At 35.5% G+C, this 22,079-nt stretch overlaps 1 protein-coding gene across 3 annotated transcripts in view; it reads right to left on the bottom strand.

The window, feature by feature from the left end:
• LOC114269747 (uncharacterized) overlaps window positions 1-20,280 on the bottom strand; it is a 53,893-nt gene extending 33,613 nt beyond the window's left edge. The window contains exons 1-4 of one of the 3 annotated variants that reach the window (XM_082887369.1): window positions 19,835-20,280; window positions 12,720-12,823; window positions 7,046-7,192; window positions 6,746-6,852 (exon numbers count right to left, since the gene is read on the bottom strand). In XM_082887369.1, the coding sequence (XP_082743495.1) occupies window positions 7,120-7,192; window positions 12,720-12,823; window positions 19,835-20,053 (396 nt within the window). In that variant the 5' untranslated portion in view covers window positions 20,054-20,280 and the 3' untranslated portion in view covers window positions 6,746-6,852; window positions 7,046-7,119. Of the gene's footprint in view, window positions 1-6,745; window positions 6,853-7,045; window positions 7,193-7,759; window positions 7,865-12,719; window positions 12,824-19,834 lie in introns of all 3 variants that reach the window. The other 2 variants (XM_082887370.1, XM_082887368.1) reach the window with 2 other exon arrangements.
• Between the last annotated feature and the right edge of the window lie 1,799 nt (window positions 20,281-22,079).

Here is a 22,079-nt window from a genome sequence, read left to right as displayed (position 1 = left end):
TAGTTTTCAAACCGGGAGTCCCGTGGCAGTTCCGTAAGTTTTCACAACTTACATTGGTTCCTCCCGACATGTTTGAGGTGTTCGACGGGACTTCTTGTGACTGTTAATCGATTTCGTCCCCCGATGGCCTATTTTCTAGGTAAAGTGTTAAAAAAGTGTCTTTTTCGACTTAGTTTTCAATCCGGGAGTCCCGTGCTTGTTCTGTAAGTTTCCAAAACTTACATTAGTCCCTCTCGAGGTGTCTGAGGTGTTCCCCAGGCCATCTCGTGACTGTTACACAATTTTGGCTCCCGATGGCCTATTTTCAAGCTCAATGTGAAAAAAGCGCATTTTTTGACATAGTTTTCAAACCGGAAGTCCCGTGCTAGTTCTGTAAGTTTTCACAACTTACATTGATCGCTTCCGAGATGCCTTCTTATGATTGTTACACGATTTTGGCCCCCGATGGCCTATTTTCAAACTAAGTGTCAAAAAAGTGTATTTTTTGACAAATTTCAAACCAAGTGTATTTTTTGACAGATTTCAAACCAAGTGTCCCATGCTAGTTCTGTAAGTTTGCACAACTTATATTGATCCCTCCCGAGGTGTTTGAGGTGTTCTCCGGGCCTTCTCGTGATTGTTACTCGATTTTGGCCCCCTGATGGCCTATTTTTAAGCTTAAGTGTGAAAAAATGGCCTTTTTCCACTTAGTTTTCAAACCAAAAGTCCCGTGCTAGCTCCGTAAATTTCCAAAACATACATTGGTCCCGCCCGAGGTGTTTGATGTGCTCCTGGGGCATTCTCGTGACTGTTACACTATTTTGGCCCCCGATGGCCTATTCTCAAGCTTAAATGTGAGAAAAGTGCCTTTTTGTACTTAGTTTTCAAATCGGGAGACCCGTGCTAGTTTCGTAATTTTCCACAACTTACATTGGTTCCTCCTGAGATGTTTGAGGTGTTCCCCGGGCCTTCTTGTGACTGTTACACAATTTTGGCACCCGATGGCGTATTTTCAACCTTTAGTATGAAAAAAGTGCATTTTTTGACTTAGTTTTCAAACCGGGAGTGCCGTGCTAGTTTCATAAGTTTTCACAACTTACATTGGTTCCTCCCGAGGTGTTTGAGTTGTTCCCCGGGCCTTCTCGTGATTGTTACACGATTTTGGCCCCCCAGTGGCCTATTTTTAAGTTTAAGTGTTAGAAAAGTGCCTTTTTGGACATAGTTTTCAAAACGAGAGTCCCGTGCTAGTTCTGTAATTTCCACAACTTACATTGGTCCCTCTCGAGGTGTTTGAAGTATTTCCCCGGGCCTTCTCGTGACTGTTACACGATTTTGGCCCCCGATGGCCTATTTTCAAGCTTAAGTGTGAGAAAAGTGTCTTTTTCGACTTAGTTTTCAAACCGGGTGTCCCCTGCTAGTTCTGTAAGTTCCCACAACTTATATTGGTCTCTCTCGAGGTGTTTAAGGTGTTCTCAGGCCTTCTCGTGACTGTTACACAATTTTGGCCCACCATGACTTATTTTCAGGATTAAGTGTGAAAAAACTTCTCTTTTCGACTTATTTCTCAAACCGAGAGTCTCGTACTAGTTCTGTAAGTTTCCACAACTTGCATTCCCTCTCGAGGTGTTAGAGATGTTCCCCAAGCCTTCTCGTGACTGTTACATGATTTTGGCCCTGATGGCCTATTTTCAAGCTTAAGTGTGCAAAAAGTGCCTTTTTCGACATAGTCTTCAAACCGGAAGTCCCGTGCTAGTTCCATAAGTTTCCACAACTTATATTGGTCCCTCCCGAGGTGTTTGACATGTTCCCTGGGCCTTCTCGTGATGTTAACATGATTTTGGCCCCGATGGCCTATTTTCAAGCTTAAGTAAAGAGATGTGCCTTTTTGGATTTAATTTTCAAACCGAGAGTCCCGTGCTACTTCCGTAAGTTTCCACAACTTACATTGGTCTCTCCCGAGCTGTTTGAGGTCTTCCTCAGGCCTTCTCGTGACTCTTACACGATTTTGGGCCTCGATAGCCTATTTTCAATCATAAGTGTGAGAAAAGTGCATTTTTTGACTTAGTTTTTAAACCGGGAGTCCCGTGCTTGTTCCGTACATTTCCACAACTTAAATTGGTCCTTCCCAAGGTGTTTGAGGTGTTCCCCGGGCTTTCTCTGGCTGTTACACGATATTGGCCCCCGATGGCCTTTTTTCAAGCTCAAGTGTGAGAAAAGTGCATTTTTCGACCTAGTTTTCAAACTGGGACTCCCATGCTAGTTCTGTAAGTTTCCACAACTTACATTGGTCTATCTCGAGGTGTTTGGGGTGTTTCGTGGGGGTTCTAGTGACAGTTACACAATTTTGACCCCCGATGGCCTATTTTCAACCTTAATTGTGAAAAAAGTGCATTTTTTGACTTAGTTTACAAGCCGGAAGTCCCGTGTCAGTTCTGTAAATTTTCACAACTTACATTGGTTCTTCTTGAGGTGTTTGAGGTGTTCCGCTGGGGTTCTCGTGACTGTTACACAATTTTGGGCCCCCGATGGCCTATTTTCAAGCTTCAGTGTGAAAAGAGTGCATTTTTTGACTTAGTTTTCAAGCGAGAAGTCCTGTGCTAGTTTCGTAAATTTTCACTACTTGTATTGGTCTCTCCCGAGGTGTTTGATGTGTCCCATGGGCTTTCTCGTGACTGTTGCCCGATTTTGGCCCCCGATGGCCTATTGTCAAGCTTAAGTGTGAATAAAGTGCATTTTTAGACTTTGTTTTCAAACTGAGAGTCCCGTGCTAGTTTCGTAGGTTTCCAAAACTTACATTGCTCCCTCTCGAGGTCCGGGCCTTCTCGTGACTTTTACCCAATTTTGGCCCCCGATGGCATATTTTCAACCTTAAATGTGAAAAAAAGGCATTTTTTTACTTTAATTTTCAAATCGGTAGTCCCGTACCAGTTCCGTAAGTTTTCACAACTTACATTGGTCCATCCCGAGGTGTTTGAGGTGTTTCCCGGGCCTTTTCGTGACTGTTACACGATTTTGGCCCACGAAGGCCTATTTTCAAGCTTAAGTGTGAAAAAAGTGTATTTTTCGACTTAGGCCTCGTTTGGGAATCTTCGTTTTTAGTCAAAAAGTCAAAAAGTTACTAAATTAGCCAAAAAGTCAACAACTCATACCAAAAAATTAAAGATTCTCTTTTCTCTCTACTTTTTACACATCTTTTCGTAAAAAGCCAAAAAGTCATCCCAAACATACTAGTTTTTTTTAGCTCATATTTTAGCCAAATAGTCAAAAAGTTACTAAATTAGCATGTTCCCAAACGAGGCCTTAGTCTTCAAACCGGGAGTCTCGTACTAGTTCTGTAAGTTTCCACAACTAACATTGGTCCCTCTTAAGATGTTTGAGGTGTTCCGCAGGCCTTCTCGTGACTGTTACACCCATTTTGGCCGCCGATGGCCTATTTTAAAGATTAAGTATGAAAAAAGTGTATTTTTTCACTTAGTTTTCAAATCGGGAATCCCATACCTGTTCTATAAGTTTCTACAACTTACATTGGTCCCTCCCGAGGTGTTCAAGGTGTTTGAGGTGTTCCCCAGGCCTTTTCGTGACTGTTAATCGATTTTCGCCCGCTGACGGCCTATTTTCAAGTTTAATTGTGAAAAAAATGCCTTTTTCGACTTAGTTTTCAAACAGGGAGTCCCGTGTTAGTTTTGTAAGTTTCCACAACTTACATTGGTCCGTCTCGAGGTGTTTGAGATGTTCCCTGAACCTTCTCGTGATTGTTACACAATTTTGGCCCCGACGGCCTATTTTCAACCTCAATTGTGAAAAAAGTGCATTTTTTGACCTAGTTTTCAAACCGGGAGTCCCGTGCTAGTTCCATAAGTTTCCACAACTTACATTGGTCCCTCCTGAGGTGTTTGAGGTGTTCCCCGAGCCTTCTCGTGACTGTTACTCAATTTTGGCCACCGATGGCCTGTTTTCAAGCTTAAGTGTGAAAAAAGTACATTTTTTGACTTAGATTTCAAACCTGGAGTCTCGTGCTAGTTCCGTAAGTTTCCACAACTTACAATGGTCCCTCCCGAGGTGTTTGAGGTTCCCCGGGCCTTCTCAAGACAGTTACACGATTTTGGCCCCTAATGGCCTATTTTCAAGCTTAAGTACGAAAAAGGGGCCTTTTTCGACTTAGTTTTCAATCCGAAAGTCCCGTGCTAGTTCCGTAAATTTTCCAACTTACATTGGTCCCTCTTGAGGTGTTTGATGTGTTTCCGAGGCCTTCAGATTTTCCACGATTTTGGCCCCCGATGGCCTATTTTCAAGCTTAAGTGTGAAAAAAGTTTTCAAACCGAGAGTCCCGTGCCAGTTCCATTAGTTTCTACAACTTACATTGGTCCCTACCGAGGTGTTTGAGGTTTTGGCTGGGCCTTCTTGTGACAGTTACACGATTTTTGCCCCCGATGGCCTATTTTCAACATTAAGTGTTTGAAAAGTGCATTTTATGACTTTGTTTTCAATCCGGGAATCCCGTGCTAGTTCCGTAAGTATCCATAACTTATACACGAGACCTATTTTCAAGCTTAAGTGTGAAAAAAGTGATTTTTTTGACTTAGTTTTCAAACCGAAAGTCCCGTGCTAGTTCCGTAAGTTTTCACAACTTACATTGGTTCCTCCCGAGATGTTTGATGTGTTTCCTGGGCCTTCTCGTGACTGTTAGACTATTTTGGCCCCTGATGGCCTATTTTCAAGCTTAAGTGTGAGAAATTTGCCTTTTTGGACTTAGTTTTCAAACCGGGAGTCCTGTACTAGTTCCGTAACTTTTCACAGCTTACATTGGTCCTTCTGGAGGTGTTTAGGTGTTCCCCGTGCCATCGACTGTTACACGATTTTGGCCCCCGATGGCCTATTCTCAACCGTAAGTGTGAAAAAAGTGCCTTTTTCGACTTAGATTTCAAACTGGGAATCTCGTGCTAATTCCGTAAGTTTCCCCTACTGACATTGGTCCCTCCCGAGGAGTTTGAGGTGTTCCCTAGGCCTTCTCGTGACTGTTATACTATTTTGAACATCGACGGCCTATTTTCAAGCTTAAATGCAAAAAAAGTGAATTTTTTGACTTACTTTTAAAACCGGGAGTCCCGTGCTAGTTCCGTATTTTCAAAAACTTACATTGTTCCCTCCCGAGGTGTTTGTGGTGTAGCCCACCCTTCCTATGATTGTTACACGATTTTGACAGACTGAGGCCTATTTTCATGCTAACGCGTGAAAAAAGTGTCATTTTCGACTTAGTTTTCAAACCGGAAGTCCCGTGCCAATTCCGTAAGTTTCCACAACTCACATTGGTCCCTCTCGAGGTGTTTGAGGTGTTCCCGGGCATTCTCGTGACTGTTACACGTTTTTTGCCTCCGATAGCCTATTTTCAAGCTTAAGTGTGAAAAAATTGTCTTTTTCGACTTAGTTTTTAAATCGGGAGTCCCGTGCTAGTTCCATAAGTTTCCACAACTTACATTGGTCCCTCCCGAGGTGTTTAAGGTGTTCCCCGGTCCTTTCTCATGACTGTTGCATGATTTTGGCCCCCGATGGCCTACTTTCAAACTTAAATGTGAAAAAAGTGAGTTTTTCGACTTAGTTTTCAAACCGAAAGTCCCGTGCTAGTTCCGTAAGTTTTCAAAACTTATGTTGGTCCCTCTCGAGGTGTTGGTGGTGTTCCCTAGGCCTTCTCATGATTCTTACACAATTTTGGCTCCCGATGGCCTATTCTTAAGCATAAATGTGAAACAAGTGAATTTTTTGACTTAGTTTTCAAACCAGGAGTCCTGTACTAGTTCCGTAAGTTTCCACAGCTTACGTTAGTCCCTTCTAAGGTGTTGGAGGTGTTCCCCGGTCCTTCTCGTGACTGTTACACGATTTTGGCCACCAATGACCTATTTTCAAGCTTAAGTGATTGAAAAGTGCATTTTTTGACATAGTTTTCAAACCGGTAGTCCTAAGCTAGTTCCGTAAGTTTCCACAACTTACATTAGTCCCTCCCAAGGTGTTTAAGGTGTTCCCCGAGCCTTCTCGCGACTGTTACACGATTTTGGCCCCCGATGGACTATTTTAAAGCTTATGTGTGAAAAAAGTGCCTGTTTCGACTTCAGTTCATGAATTCGGAATTAAACACATACCTAAAGTCTTCAAGAACACTAATTGTACCAATTTCTTAAGTTGTCTTCCTCAATTCTTCAATTCTCAAGCAAAATTCCAAGCTACCAAGCTCATTTCACCAAAATTGAGTTTCCTCTCTCTCTAAACTTAATTGTCGGCAAATTTTTTGTCTGAATAAGATTAATTAACATTTCTCATAGATTAGCTTAGGGCCTTAATTAGGGATCAAGTTAGTTAAATAGAGCTTAAGACTAATTAATCAAGGCTTAATTTAATTGATTTAATCTGAATCAAATTTTAATCAAACTTCTGACGTCATTAAGGCTTTCAATTTCAGATTATAACCGAAATCACAACAGATATTCCTACGGTTAACATATATGAACCTAAAAATCATATTAAACGCATAATAAGCATTCAAATTCACACAAAGCACTTAAATAACATTCAAAACCAATGATTAACAGGGTTGTCACAAGATCAATATTGCTTACCAACAACAAAATGTTCACTAGATTTTATAATTCAGAATGGCAAAAGTGGAAAATCAAATTAAAGTCACACACAGCTCCATAAAAGACAACTTTGAGGGCAGAACTTAATTTATATGACACAAAATACAACAATTATTTCGTTGTGGTGACAAAAATACCTATACAAGAATAGTAAATATAAGTTGGATGCTAAAAGCGCACAAGGACCAAGCTTTCCTTCCACCACACGCCAGGTCAGATAAAAATTTCCACAGCAAAATGTTTACTGGATTTTATAAATCATAATGGGAAAATTGGATTACCAATTTAAATCACACAGCTCCATAAAGACAACTTTGAGGGCAAAAAACTTAATTTGTATGACACAAAATACAACAATTATTTTGTTGTGGTGATAAAATACATATACAAGAATAAGTAAATATAAGTTAGACGCTAGTAGTGCACAAGGGCCAAACCTTCCTTCCCAACACCCTAGGTCAGATAAAAATTTCCACAGTGTGAAATAGCATGGTCTAAGCAATATCATTTGTCAAGCGCTTGTGCCGATTGTAATGCATCTCCAAGAAGACCTTTGAAGCCCTGTCAACTGTTTTACGCCATGTCTGCATGAAAAGAAAAAATCAAAAAAAAAAAAAACCTAATAATAATAATCAATAAAATGAAGAAATAAATAGAGGCAATTCACAGTTAAACATTAAGTTGACATTGAACTGCTACAGTTCACAATAATTTAATGAATCTCAAGGTGTAAATAGGAACTATTCCAATAGTTGATGAAATCATGATGGTGATGGAGTGGCGGCAGTGATGGCGTACCACAGCCAATCCTGCTATCTAATGTAGTGACAGTCACATGCCGGTGCAATCATCATGACAACGATAATGATACAAATCAAAAGAAAACGTGTACTTTCAAAATTTCAATCTCTTTTAACTATAAGTAAAATGAATTTTACCTAACCAAAAAAGTAAAATGAATTTTCTGTCTGATTTCTAATCTCACCCTTCCCAAAACACTTGATGTAGTAGGTATGTGCTTTAGGTCTTATCAATTTCGATACTTTAGGATTAAAGTCTTGTGAGTGTATACAGCCTTCCGTTTGCATGCTGACCAACACCTAGGTTCAGTTTTTCCTAAAGGAAGTCGTTATTATTAACTCCATTCTTACATTGTGCTAATCTAACATGTATCGCCCTTAATACCAGCCATGCTTCGCCGTGGAAAAAATTCATCGCAGCCATTCTATGGGAACATTTACTCTGGTGAAAGTTTCCTGCAGTTGAAATGCAAAATGTCATGTTTTTTGGTAACTATACAGTGCCATTCCTAGGGAACAAAATCTACGTATATCCCATGATCTACGTATATCCCAAATTTTAGTTGACTTGTATAAATCTTTCTTAGCCAGGCTTAAAATATAACCCTAATAAGCCCTCATCCATAAACAGGTTTTATTTCACATCTTTTGGTCAAACAACTATTGCAGTAACATTTCAAATAAAAAATTAATTTGACAATGCTAAAGATCTAGTGATTCAAATAAAGTGCTAATGCTTCACACTTAAAATGTTGTTTGGCACTTGAATAAGGTCTAGAGGAGATTTAGCCCTCAAAATGGAAAAGAATTTGCTTAGGATTGATAACATAACATGACAGAGATTATGAATTGTTCATTTTATTCAATTTAACCTGTATGAATTTGCTTTATGCCAATCAATTCTGCAATCAATATAATTATCAATTAGACACACAAAAGGATTCCCTTTTTTTTTTTTTTTCCTTCTTCCTGTCGAAAATCAAAACGGACAAAAACCACAGGACCCCGTAGCCAACCAATTCACCATTAGTAAGGGAAAAAAAAAATAGAAACAACCCAACCCTATCCCAGTTCATGTACCTTACGTGTTGAATCCTAAAACTTGTTAGCGTGTTTCTTATACCACTGGAAATCGGTGATGTTTGTTCCTGAATGGTTGGTAGAGTATCAAGCATCCATGATACTCTGTGAATTCACCACAAATTAAACACAATCCACCATTGACTAGGAAATCACCAAAACAAACTTGAAATGTATTAAAGTAATGTAAAACGCATATTAATCAATTGATAGTGCAAGCGAATATCTTCTCTTATTTGACAAATTTATTTTGGTTACAACTAGTTTAATTCTCCTCCCGTATGAAATTGCTGGTCCATTTTAACTATTCCAAACATCCCAAAAAAATCATCTATGTTTTTTTATTTATTCTTTCTTTCAATTTGTAAGGAAAAAAATACATTATTTATAGACCCTACTAAAAGGCATGAATGCTGAAAATTGACAAACAATTGGGGATGGAATGAGTATTTATAAATGAGATGACTTGAAGACCAATCCCATCCAAAATCCAAGTTAAAACCACCTTAGACTTTGCAAAATCATTGGCCACTGCTCGAGCCATGAAAATCCCTAGAGATTGGGTGTCTGCTTCCACTTGGGATCTCAGTTTTTTAATAGATTGAGTGCCTGCTTCCACTTGAGATATCAGTTTTTTAATAGGTGAAAACAAAGTTGATTGAAAACTCACAATTTTTATACAATGGAAGATTTTTTCTTTCAAGCTTGTCCCTTAGCTATCCTTCAAGTCAAAAGTTTTCCTATAAAAAATTGGATATGTTGTGGCTAAGATTTTTCTTTATACTTTTGTTTGGATTTGACTTGCTTTCATATGTATTTTTTCTTCTATGATTTTGCTAAGCAGTCAAGTCACACAAGGAGGGTTCTCTTTCCATTCTAGTTGCTCCCAATATGTATTATTATTTCTTCTACGATTTTGCTAAGCAGACACAAAGGAGGAATAAAATGATTGATATTTGCTCCCAATAGATATTATTTCTTCAATTGTGATTTTGAAGGTTGGAGCTAGTCCTCCTAGGCATTTGTACATCAACTTCTCAGCACACCAAAATCCCATCCAATCAATTTCCATTTGATTCAAATTCTTGTTAGCCCTCCAACACATAGGAGAATATAATGATTGATGTTGGCCCTCCAGTACTACTAAATCAATGACAGCCTAAGTTTTCTAATCCAAGATTAAATAGTCTGAGAATTCAACATGACCAGCCTTAAGACAACCAACTTTATTTTGTTCATGTTGTATCTCAAGGGGGAATAATGGAGAATTTTCCTCTTCCTGATAGATAAAATCCAGAACGAGACACAAGGGAAAATCCCGGGCAAAAATTACATAAGAGGGAAAAAGGCCAAACTATACATCAACCCATAAGCTAAATTCTTCCCGCAAATCAATCAAGAAACAAAAGAAAGAGATTCCTAATAGTATTTATCAAGAGAGAGAGAGAGAGAGATTCCTAATAGTAATCTACATTACACGGACTCGGGTGCGGGTATTGGGTACAGATGTGTATCTAAGGGTCGGACACTTTAAAATTAAAAATTAAGGATACGTGGATACGGATCCAAATTAGGATACGGGTACGGGGATACGTTAAATAGTTATTTTTAAATATATTTATTATATACAGATGAGTTTAAAAAGTTTAAGGAATAACAAATTTTATTAAAAAAATAACAAATAAATAATAAATAAAAATTATAAACATTATTTTAGACATAAAATAAATTATATTATATATGATAAAATAAATTACTTTAATTTTAGACAAAAGTTATGTTATTTACGATATATTATATTATATAATATTTTTTTGAATAAATAATATTATATAATATGAATAATATTATATTAATATAATTCATATTATATATAATTCAAATTATATTAAAAAGAAAAGTCAGAGACCTATAGAAATAAAAATTGTGTTAGCTTCGCAGAGACGACCGAAGGGGAAGACGACAAAGAGAGTTCGAGATCGAGATCAAAGGGGAAGACAACGAAGCACAGTACATCGACTTCGTAGATTGATCAACTTCGCAGATCAACTTTGCAGATCAAGCTTTGCAGATCGATCAACTTCACAAATCGATCGATGCTCTATAACCGATTGAAGTCGAAGGCCAGGTTCTATCCTTGCTCTCTTCTCTTTCGATTCTTCTGCCGTATCCGTTTCTAAGGAGTCGTATCCCGCACCCGTACCCGTGTCACGTCGTGTCGACACGGGTACCTTCGAAATTCCAAAGAGTCCGTGTAACATAGGTAGAGGGAAAGAAACTTGAGGCAACAGAAGATGGGCAACCCACAAACACTCATCCACAGGAGCCAAAATACATAAAGAGAGGCTAGGACAACCCTCACAAGGGTCGATTAGGCCAGAAGAGCCTTCGGCTGAAGTCAAAACAGCTCTGTGGGACCTTGGCTGGTTCCGACAGAGACTCAGAGGCAACAAAAGATGGGCAACCCACAAACACTCATCCACAGGAGCCAAAATACATAAAGAGAGGCTAGGACAACCCTCACAAGGGTCGACTAGGCCAAAGGGGCCTTCGGCTGAAGTCGAAACAGCTCTATGGGACCTTAGCTGGTTCCGACAGAGACTCAGGGACCAGCGATACAGGATGGGTGGTGATAGGTGATGACTGGTTGGTGGTAGCGGCTGTGTGAGTGACGGTTTTTAGGGTTTTGGCTCTAATACCATATAATTTAAGAGAATACAAAGCTTGAGTGATGATTATGATATCATCACCTTTTATATTAATCAATCAACTATTACAAAAAGAAGCCCTAAGGCACTGATTAAGGAATCACCTTTTATATTGATTGATTGACTGATTAAGGAATCACAATCACAATCACAATCTAATCTAAATAAAGAAATAAGGAAATATTCTAACAGCTTCTGCTACTATAACACCCCCATCTCAAATCATAACAATTGTTCACTTTGAGCTAGGCCCTCAAGGGTTTAAAGCATGTTGTTACTTGGAAGGAATATGAAATCATTTATATAACCCAGGAACTTTTCCTACCTAGACGATGTGGGATGGAATGTGATGTACAATAATGAAAGTGAATTCACTTATATAGCATACTTAACCTAAAATAATAACCATATAAAAATTCTTTGACAAGGAGGAGTAATGCCCTTGGACTTCTGCACGTACTTAAGTCAATAAAGGTGAACACTTTTGCAAGTGTCCCAACAATTGTTGGGCAAGAATGGACATAAGAGCATAGTCAACAAGTATTCATTATTGTCTAAACATCTATTCAACATCAAAATTGCCAAGTGAAAGAAATGTCCTCAATATCATTACCTTCCATTTGGGCAAGTGTACTAATGAAGTTTTACCAGTAAATACACTAGCTATGTACTAAACGGAGAGGAGGGAAAAATGAATTGAGCACTCACAATACCCATAATTATTGTAAAATCCAATGACAAATTAGCAGACGTTAATCAAGTATTTGAATATTCTACTAAAATCAAACCTTCAAGTAGCAAGGCAAGACATTGTTGATTGCCTAAATTTCAGTTTTCCCATCCTTTCTGGATAGTTCCTAGCATCCTAAATTTCTAGATGAAATAAATGAACATTCACCTTAAACATGCTTTCATATTATGCCAGCCAAACCACATGTTATGAGTATACTTGAAACAATGGCATTTGGATCCTGTATGCACAGCGACATGCAAATTGTCTTATTATTGACTATATTGACACTTACGATATTTAACTCGCAAAGACAACAATTCTATCATAAACTTTATTAGTCACATATTACTCTCGGGATAGTTTCTGATCCAACTGAAGATGGAAGCATTTTCCATGTGCCTTTTCAATAAAGTAGGTATATAAGAACAACATACAATCATTTATTTATCTGAGCTGCAAACTCCTGTCTCTGTTATTTGTTCATAGCATGTAATGGACCTCTCTAATAATAACTAAAACAAACATGCAATGTATAACAAGTATTGCAGGCATGCACAGAGTGATCTTGTATGCTCTGTGTAAACTGAAGTCTGAATGCTTCATTAGCATGTTTTTGAACAGATACTTCATTAGCCTGTTTACTAATGCCAAAATTAAGGACATTTTGCATCATCGATACTAAATATACGTCCTAGACAAAACAAATATATAAAGGGAAGGAAGTGTCAATCATAGCATATGTATCAGTAATATAGTAAGTTAGAGCTTCTCGGAGCAGCAATGAACTCACCTAACATTGTTTGGGGTAAGCTCATTGAGTGCTGATTCAATAATGGTTGGGCTGAATTTAGAGGGCAAGGATGACCCCACTAGCCAATCATTAGGAGGATACAACTGCAAAATAATTTCAAACGAACAGTTGATGTCAACAAAGCAAGTGACTGCTGAAGAAACAACATACAATCACTCAGACTGAGTTTGAACAAGATGAAGATGGGGAAAGAGAACAAAAATTCAACTATTTAATTTCATGTATTTGTTTAGCAGGAGAAGGGTGGAAAATACAACAAAGTTAAATATCTTATACAACCCACACTAGAATGGCAACTTTGCTTCTAGATTCTTACAAAAAAAAAGTCACTTTTTTCTCTCATTAAAGTAGCCAACTATTGTAACTTTCTCACAAAAAATTAAACCAAATGCAAACGAGAAAATAAATTTTCCTTTCACCTTTTCTTTCACTTCACTATCTATCACTTTTGTTTTCCATCATATTTTTTACTCTAATCAAATGGACCCTCAAGATTCTCATTGAAAAGTTGAAGTGCAAAGCAAGAAGCCAAAGAAAGAGAAGCAGAGAAAAGCTAAACTTCTTAACTACATCTCGTAAAAAAATAAATAAAAAGTGAAAAAAAAAAAAGAAGAAGAAGAAGAGAGAATCAAAAACTACACTCAAGTCAATCAAAGAAACGTCTCCAGGAAATATCGAATTAGTAGTGGCTTATCTCCAAAGACCGGCTTTGTATGAATTTTACTTGTCAAAACAAGTCTAAGCTGAGATTGAGCGTAGCTCCTATGCTACTGAACCAAGCTCAAGCTCCTTGTACTTGGCTGGCTTCATCTCATTTACAGTCTAGATGAAGTGGGAACCTTCACCTTCATCTAGCACATGTTAGCATAATAAACTGACTCAGCTTGCTTAATATTCAATGATCCAAACTCATCAAGGCAAGTGGTGGGTTGCTCTTAAATTATCCTCCAACAATGCTTCACTGCAAAAAAGTAGCATCAATCTTTTCCTACTTAAATGGTACAAAGAAAATTCCACATAAAGACTTAAATATAAAAATAAAACCATCAAAGCAATCATGGCTTACTAAGCCAAACCAAGCCTTAGCAAGCTCATCAAATAAATTGAATTCTACACCATTTATAAGTGAGCTTGACTTGTGAACTGAAGCTTGTACCCTATACAGCTTTCTGTAAAGAATGCACCTCAGACAGTAAAAAACAATAAATATCAGGATAAGAAGAAATTATACCATTCAAAACCAATCAACCACCTCTGAATTCAAATGACAGAACTTTTTTTTTTTTTGATTAGCAAAAACAGAATTTTATTGAATAGATCAAAAAAGAGGCAAGGATGAGGCATCCTCTACAAGTAAGAAAACACAAAAAGAAAATGCATCTCCACAAAACAAAAAATAAAATCCAGAAACAACTCCTAATTCAATAACCACTTGCATATTCATACCACCGTCATCCATCTAAGAATAATCATGGGGAGAATTTGGCTAACCATGGGCCATGCAACTTTTCAACCCCCAGTTAGCAGATAAGTGGGATCTCAAGGATGAAAAGTTCAAAGGATAAATTATTTATCAAAAAAAGAGTTCAAAGGACAAATCAAAAGATGCGAAGCTTATTCATTCTTTCATCCTCTTGGAAAGAAGATTAAAAAAAGAAGACTATCAAGACATAGCACAAGGATGGTAACCGAGACTGGTACAACATCCAAAAAAATGAACATTCCGTCGACAAAAGAATTTGAAGAGGGTTGCACATGCTACTTTCATAAGTATGGTGGGAACCGTATGTTAAAAATGAAATTGCAGTTGTCATTTCCTTTTTCCATTGTTATAAAATCCTGTTTTCTCATAAAGTTTGTACAAGAGACTATCAGGTTAGAAAGAATTTTGGTCATCATTGAAAAGAATATACAAAATAAAAATAAAGAAGATAATCCAAATTCTTAATTAAAAATCGACACAAAAATAAGAAGAAAAACATCTCCACAAAGGTAAATAGCCTAAAATTGCAATGCTTGCTAATGCAATATCATGCACAAGGATCAAAATTTTGTTGCAACACGACATTTAAAAAGACTCCGAAAAAGGAACATCTAGTAAACATGCCACAAATGCAATGGAAATAGCAAAAAAAACTTTCAAAGACAGGTGAACACTTGAAGCATAGAAGAAGATTTATTAATGCATATTAAAATAATTTCCAACAGCGCTATTACAGCAAAAGCACACTTAGAACAGTTTCAAAGCTGATAATTTTCTGTACTATAAAATAATCATAGACAAAATATAACATTTTCATATGAACTCAACATTTTAACACAAGTAAAACAATTCAAAATAAAGGTCATAGCAATTAGAAACTAATATTCCAAAAGATCTTCCAGTTATTCTGATATTGGTTCACCTCTTCTCCTTATCTACTTATTCTCAAAGAAATTCGAGAATTTTTTATGCATGTGCTTTTGGGTTCTAGAAACTCAACAATAAGGCTAAAAGAATAATAACCTTTTGTTCTTTTTAGACTATATTGCTGTCGACAATAAATTCAAAATAATAATAATAATAACCATCCCAACATTTTACGAGCAGTTTTCAGTTTTTTATGAAAAGTTTTTTTTTTATGAATATCAGCATTTTGGTTTTGCAACCAAGCTTTATTGTACTAGAAAGCAAAGACATTCAGCTAATTCCATGCAAAGAGAATTTTCATTTCTGTGCAGATAAAATAGATTCAAAGAAACTTTGATGTCAAATGGGTTGTCTAATTCCCCTGCTAAAATGAATATAGAGACCATCACTCTGGTCCACTATTGCCATATATGACCAAGCTTTGAAACCATACTGTTTAAAGTCTCATTTTCAAAAAAGATACCTACAAAATTAGAGCCACCATTATACAGAAGCTCCAACAACTCAAGGAACTAGACTATCTAAACCAGTAAAGATCATGTTATTGCCCATAAACTACGCATGATACGAACATGCCGACACATGAAATTTTCAAAATATCAAGACATAACACATTAGTAATCCAAAAAAGGGCTCAATATCAAATGTTTCGACTCCAAAATAAAAACTACACCTCCATTAAAGATTCTCCTGTTGTGCTCCTAGATGCATCACCAAAAACAAATCATTGAAGACTCCGGCCCATTTCTTTCTTCTTCCCTTTTTTTTTTTTGACAAGTAAATATATTAGACAGGTGCCAAAAAAAGGAGCAGAGTCACCACTTTACACCGGCTATGTTTGATTTCAGTTTGGATTAAGCAGATAAGATACCCCCAAATGTGTAAGCCAGGCAAAGGCATTTTAGTCATTCACATGCAAAAGAGTTATCCCCGGTTTAACTGTCCCACCCCTAGGACAAAATAATCCCTCATATGTAGGTAAAGGGGTCGCGTGGGATTAGCTATTTTGAGCAACTTTTGCAGTACCAAATGTGGGATTATTTACGAAACAACACAAGGATGAGGGAGGAGTCACAAGTCACTACATCTTAGTTGCCAACTTCATATGCAAATGGAAATACAGCATGAGTTACATCAGACAGATCAGTAACAAAGGCACATATGCTTCCACAGTCCACCATTAACAGTTGGCCTCAAAAAACTCCCACTAATAAAAGCCAACATAACTTGATCATTCATTTAAGAATGGAAGTCAATGGCTTTCATGGATGAAATAAATAGATTTGGTTATCAAAAAGAGGACAAATCATGTTGTTCTTCTCATGCAATATATATATATATATACATATCGAGCTTTTTTTCTCTTGCTAAAAAAATAAAAGAACAGAATTCGATGTACATCATGTACTAAACAAGCTCTTAAATACTTGACACTGATAAAGTGCTAATGCTTCACACTTAAAATGTTGTTTGGCACTTGAATAAGGTTTAGAGGAGATTTAGCCCTCAAAATGGAAAAGAATTTGCTTAGGATTGATAACATTAACATGACAGAGATTATGAATTGTTCATTTTATTCAATTAAACCAGTACAAATTTGCTTTATGCCAATCAATTCTGCAATCAATATAATAATCAATTAGAAACACAAAAGGATTCCCTTTTTCTTTTCTTTTTTCCTTCTTCTTCCAGTCGAAAATCAAAATGGACAAAAACCACAGGACCCCGTAGCCAACCAATTCACCATTAGTAAGGGGAAAAAAAAAATAGAAACAACCCAACCCTAACCCATTTCATGTGCCTTAGGTGTTGAATCCTAAAACTTGTTAGCGTGTTTCTTATACCACTGGAAATCGGTGATGTTTGTTCCTGAATGATTGATAGAGTATCAAGCATCCATGATACTTTGTGAATTCACCACAAATTAAACGCGATCCACCATTGACTAGAAAATCACCAAAACAAACTTGAAATGTATTAAAGTGATGTAAAACGCATATTAATCAATTGATAGTGCAAGCGAATATGGATGCTTCTCTTATTTGACAAATTTATTTTGGTTACAACTAGTTTAATTCTCCTCCCGTACGAAATTTCTGGTCCATTTTAACTATTCCAAACATCCCAAAAAAATCATCTATGTTTTTTTATTTATTCTTTCTTTCAATTTGTAGGGAAAAAAATACATTATTTATTGACCCTACTAAAAGGCATAAATGCTGAAAATTGACAAACAGTTGGGGATGGAACGAGTATTTATAAATGAGATGACTTGAAGACCAATCCCATCCAAAATCCAAGTTAAAACCACCTTAGACTCTGCAAAATCGTTGGCCACTGCTCGAGCCATGAAAATCCCTAGAGATTGGGTGCCTGCTTCCACTTGAGATCTCAGTTTTTTAATAGATTGGGTGTCTGCTTCCACTTGAGATCTCAGTTTTTTAATAGATGGAAACAAAATTGATTGAAAACTCACAATTTTCATACAATGGAAGATTTTTTCTTTCAAGCTTGTCCCTTAACTATCCTTCAAGTCAAAAATTTTCCCATAAAAAATTGGATATGTTGTGGCTAAGATTTTTCTTTATACTTTTGTTTGGATTTGACTTGCTTTCATATGTATTTTTTCTTCTATGATTGTGCTAAGCAGTCAAGTCACACAAGGAGGGTTCTTTCCATTCTAGTTGCTCCCAATATGTACTATTATTTCTTCTACGATTTTGCTAAGCAGACACAAAGAAGGAATAAAATGATTGATATTTGCTCCCAATAGGTATTATTTCTTCAATTGTGATTTTGAAGGTTGGAGCTAGTCCTCCTAGGCATTTGTACATCAACTTCTCAGCACACCAAAATCCCATCCAATCAATTTCCATTTGATTCAAATTCTTGTTAGCCCTCCAACACATAGGAGACTATAATGATTGATGTTGGCCCTCCAGTACTACTAAATCAATGACAGCCTAAGTTTTCTAATCCAAGATTAAATAGTCTAAGAATTCAACATGACCAGCCTTAAGACAACCAACTTTATTTTGTTCATGTTGTATCTCAAGGGGGAATAATGAAGGAGAATTTTCCTCTTCCTGGTAGATAAAATCCAGAACGAGACACAAGGAGAAATCCCGGACAAAAATTACATAAGAGGGAAAAAGGCCAAACTACACATCAACCCATAAGCTAAATTCTTCCGGCAAATCAATCTAGAAACAAAAGAAAGAGATTGCGAATAGTATTTATCAAGAGAGAGAGAGAGAGATTCCTAATAGTATTGTGCAAGTGAATGCGATTTTAAAAAGCAGGTTAGATTCTCAAATAGTTTGAAAAGTGGGTCAATTATCTAAATTATTATTATTTTTTTAGAATATTTTTAAAAAAAAAAAAACTCTAAAAACTTTACCAATCAATTTTTTTTTTTAAATTTATTTTCATTAATGATAAATTTTGAGTATTATCTCACATGTTCCCAATATATTTATTGATAAGGATGGGGGCCTATTAAACTACTGCCATCAACATGAAATTGCAAAATTAACACCAACTTATATTTACAAATGTATCCACCGAAATTTTCCATTATTAGGGTGAGCAAGTTTGATTATCGTGCCATGTCAAGTTTTGATACATTTTTTTTTGAAACATGATTTAATTTTTATTTTTAAATAGATCCGACTGTATAAATAAATAATGTAACAAAAGGACATAATGTTGAGATTAGGATTTATGGAAACTAGTACTAAGTACATAAGGTTGAGATTAGGGTTTCAAGGAAATGGATTCCCCAAAATCAAATTATGAAAGGTTGGTCCCCCTAATGCAATCCTTGAAGTCTGCAACTTTTCCTCAAGTCACAAAAGAGATAATCATAGTAAACCAAAAGCATTTTAGATTCTCAAAAGCCTATACCCCAAGCCCATTAAACTAAAATAATCAACCCAAACAAACTTTTTAATCCCAACTAAAAAAAATCTCAACTCTAAAAAGCCATTTAAAATTTTTTTTGCCAAACCACAACATAATATAGATATAATATTTATTGGTGGGCCAGTTTTCTAATTGAATCTTTGTGTAATGGGTGCAAGCCACGCACCCATTAAACTGAAATTGGATGTAAAACACAGAAAATTTTCTATTTGATAGATTACCCTTTGGGGCTTTGTCATTGAAAAGATGAATATTATCAGAATTTGGTATGGAAAAACAAAACCATGGTGTATTAATTTGTTAATCTACTCTCAGAAAGACACAGCAGTGTAGGGATCCAAGGGCTGAACCTGTCAAACTTTGAGCAGTCAATGGCACCAACAACAACTGTAATTCAAGATTTCCGGTATATATATGAACAGTCGTTTTTATTCCGTTTTTATTATGTCCATGTTATCTTAGGTTAACAGCAATGTGATTTGGGATTGCAGGATTCAAAATAAAGGTGAAAAAGATACTTGCAAACTGCAATCAATTTCAGACACAAAGAAAGAAAGAAAAAAAAAAAAAAATCAACGAAAAGGAAACCACAGTGCAATCAATTTCAGAGTTGGGAATTTAAGAGATTACCAGAATGTTCAACGAGAATTTCACACAAATTCTACAGATACAAGTTGAGAATTCAAACAACTAAATTTGGCACAATTAATATGTATATATGTAAATATATAGCACATATTATGTATGTAAAATTACTAACCTTGTCAATTGTGGCGAAAATGGACATGTTCTTGAAATCCCCCGTGACCTCCCAATCCCCAGCCGCCGAATCAGCGCAGACGACATCCGGGTCGGGTGGATGCCGCCACAGCAGGAAGAAGCGATTTCCTCCCAATCGTCTCTCTCTCCCCTCCCCCATTCCCCCCTCTCTCTCTCTCCGCTCTCTGTTTCTCTCTCTAGGGTTTCCCTGCCCTCCCATGGCTTCTCACCTCTCTTTCTTCGAAGCCGTTTTGACGGGGGAGGATGCTGGATCTATCGTTGGGGAGAAGAGGCTGGCGGAGAACGGAGAGGACGTTGAATTGGGGGTTCGAGAGAGAGAGAGAGAGAGAGAGAAACCCTAACCAAAACTATTCAGAGGGTTCGGGATGTGAGCTTAATCGCAATGAGGAGAGAGGAGGATAAAAAGATCTCCGTTGCAATTTTGTACCGTTGGGGGGCGGTGGTGAATAAAGCAAAATTCTAATAAAAATCCTAATAACCAAATTCTTTTGAAATTGTAATTCTAATAAAAAAAAATTCAAAATTCTTTTCTAAATGTGTAATCAAACACGTAACTCAAAATTTACTTTAAATTTTTTTTTAAAATTCATAATCAAATTCTTTTTAAAATTTTATTTAAAGAAAAATTTTAAAAAATATTTTTTTATTTTATGTTTTAAAATAATGATTTTATTTTTTAAAATATTTAATTTTTTTAATTTCAAAAAAATTTGGATGGCCATATATATCTAAACCATAACAAATTATTTGGCCAATACTTAAAAAAATAACAAAAAAATTTTTTAAATAAAATAAAAAAATAAAAAAATATATTTTGATTAAAAAAAATTTGAATTGAGTTTTGAGTTTTGAGTTATGTGTTTGGTTATGAGTTTTAAAAATAGTTTTTGAATTGAGTTTGGAGTTATGTGTTTGCTTATGATTTGAGTGTGGAGTTATATTTTGAATTTAAAAAATTTACAAAAATGAAATAAAATATTTAAAATGAAAAATAAATTTTTCTTAAACATTTTTAAATATTTAAAAGAAATTAATTCAAAAAATTTCAAAATACAACTCAAAATTCAAAAACTTAAAACTCAAAATACAACTTAAAACTCTTTTCAAAACTCAAAATTCTTTTCAAAATTCATTACTCAAAAACTCAAAAATATTTTCAAAACTCATAACCAAATAAATTTTTATTTTTTTAAAACTGAACTCACAACTCCACACTTAAAATCACAATTTCACACTTAAATCATAATTATAAAATTAAACTTAACGGATTTTACCCTTAACTCTTATACTCACTAATATGCCTTGCACATACTCTCTCTCTCTCTCTCTCTCTCTCTCTCTCTCTCTCTCTCTCTCTCTCTCTCTCTCATACAAAGATGAAATTAGGATTTTATTACTACAGGGGTTAAAAGATAAATAATATTTTTTTACCGCATAGACAAATACACATATATGTACAATATGATATATAAATTATATATATACACATAAAAAAATTTAAATATCATATAAACAATCTCTAATATAATGAATAATTTTTTTTCTAGAAAAAATAACAGAGAATAAAAGATGAGAAAAAGAATGAAGTATATATATCTTTTATACTACGGAAAATAAAATTTTCACAGAGACAGAAGGGTCATGACCCCTCATAATCTTCTCCTAGTTCTATCCTAGCACATATACACTCACCTCACTTTTTTAATACAAAAAACAAAAAAAAAATTATCTTTATATTTTTAAATTTATTTTATTTTATTAAAATATATTTAATATTTAATATACACATTCTATTTTTATAAAATTGATATTGTTTTAAAAATATATTTAAAATTTTAAAATGCAACTAATATTTCACATATTTAATAAAAATTTAAATTAATAATCTAAAATATATAAAAATTTATAGAATTAAAATAATTTGTATGACTTAAGTTAATATAAATAATAAATTACTTTTCTAATTAATATATATATATATATATATTGGTAAGAGAAAACGTTTAGAATAATTGTAAATAAAAATATATTAATTCAAACCACGCAAATAATAACTCAAACAAAAATAATAATATAATAAAAAAAATAGTGGACATGTTTGATCCCACACACAAAGTAAGACTTGCACCCACGCAAACTAAACTTACACTTCACATAGACTAGACTTGTACCCTACACATATTAGACTTGCACCCCACACCCTACATAGATTAAACTCGTGTCCT

This window comes from Camellia sinensis, chromosome 9, assembly GCF_055761805.1.
Source record: "Camellia sinensis isolate YWXY chromosome 9, ASM5576180v1, whole genome shotgun sequence".
In the NCBI taxonomy this organism is placed as follows: domain Eukaryota; kingdom Viridiplantae; phylum Streptophyta; class Magnoliopsida; order Ericales; family Theaceae; genus Camellia; species Camellia sinensis.
The sequence above is the reverse complement of the archived record's forward strand: the minus strand, read 5'-3'. Positions and strand labels throughout refer to the sequence as shown.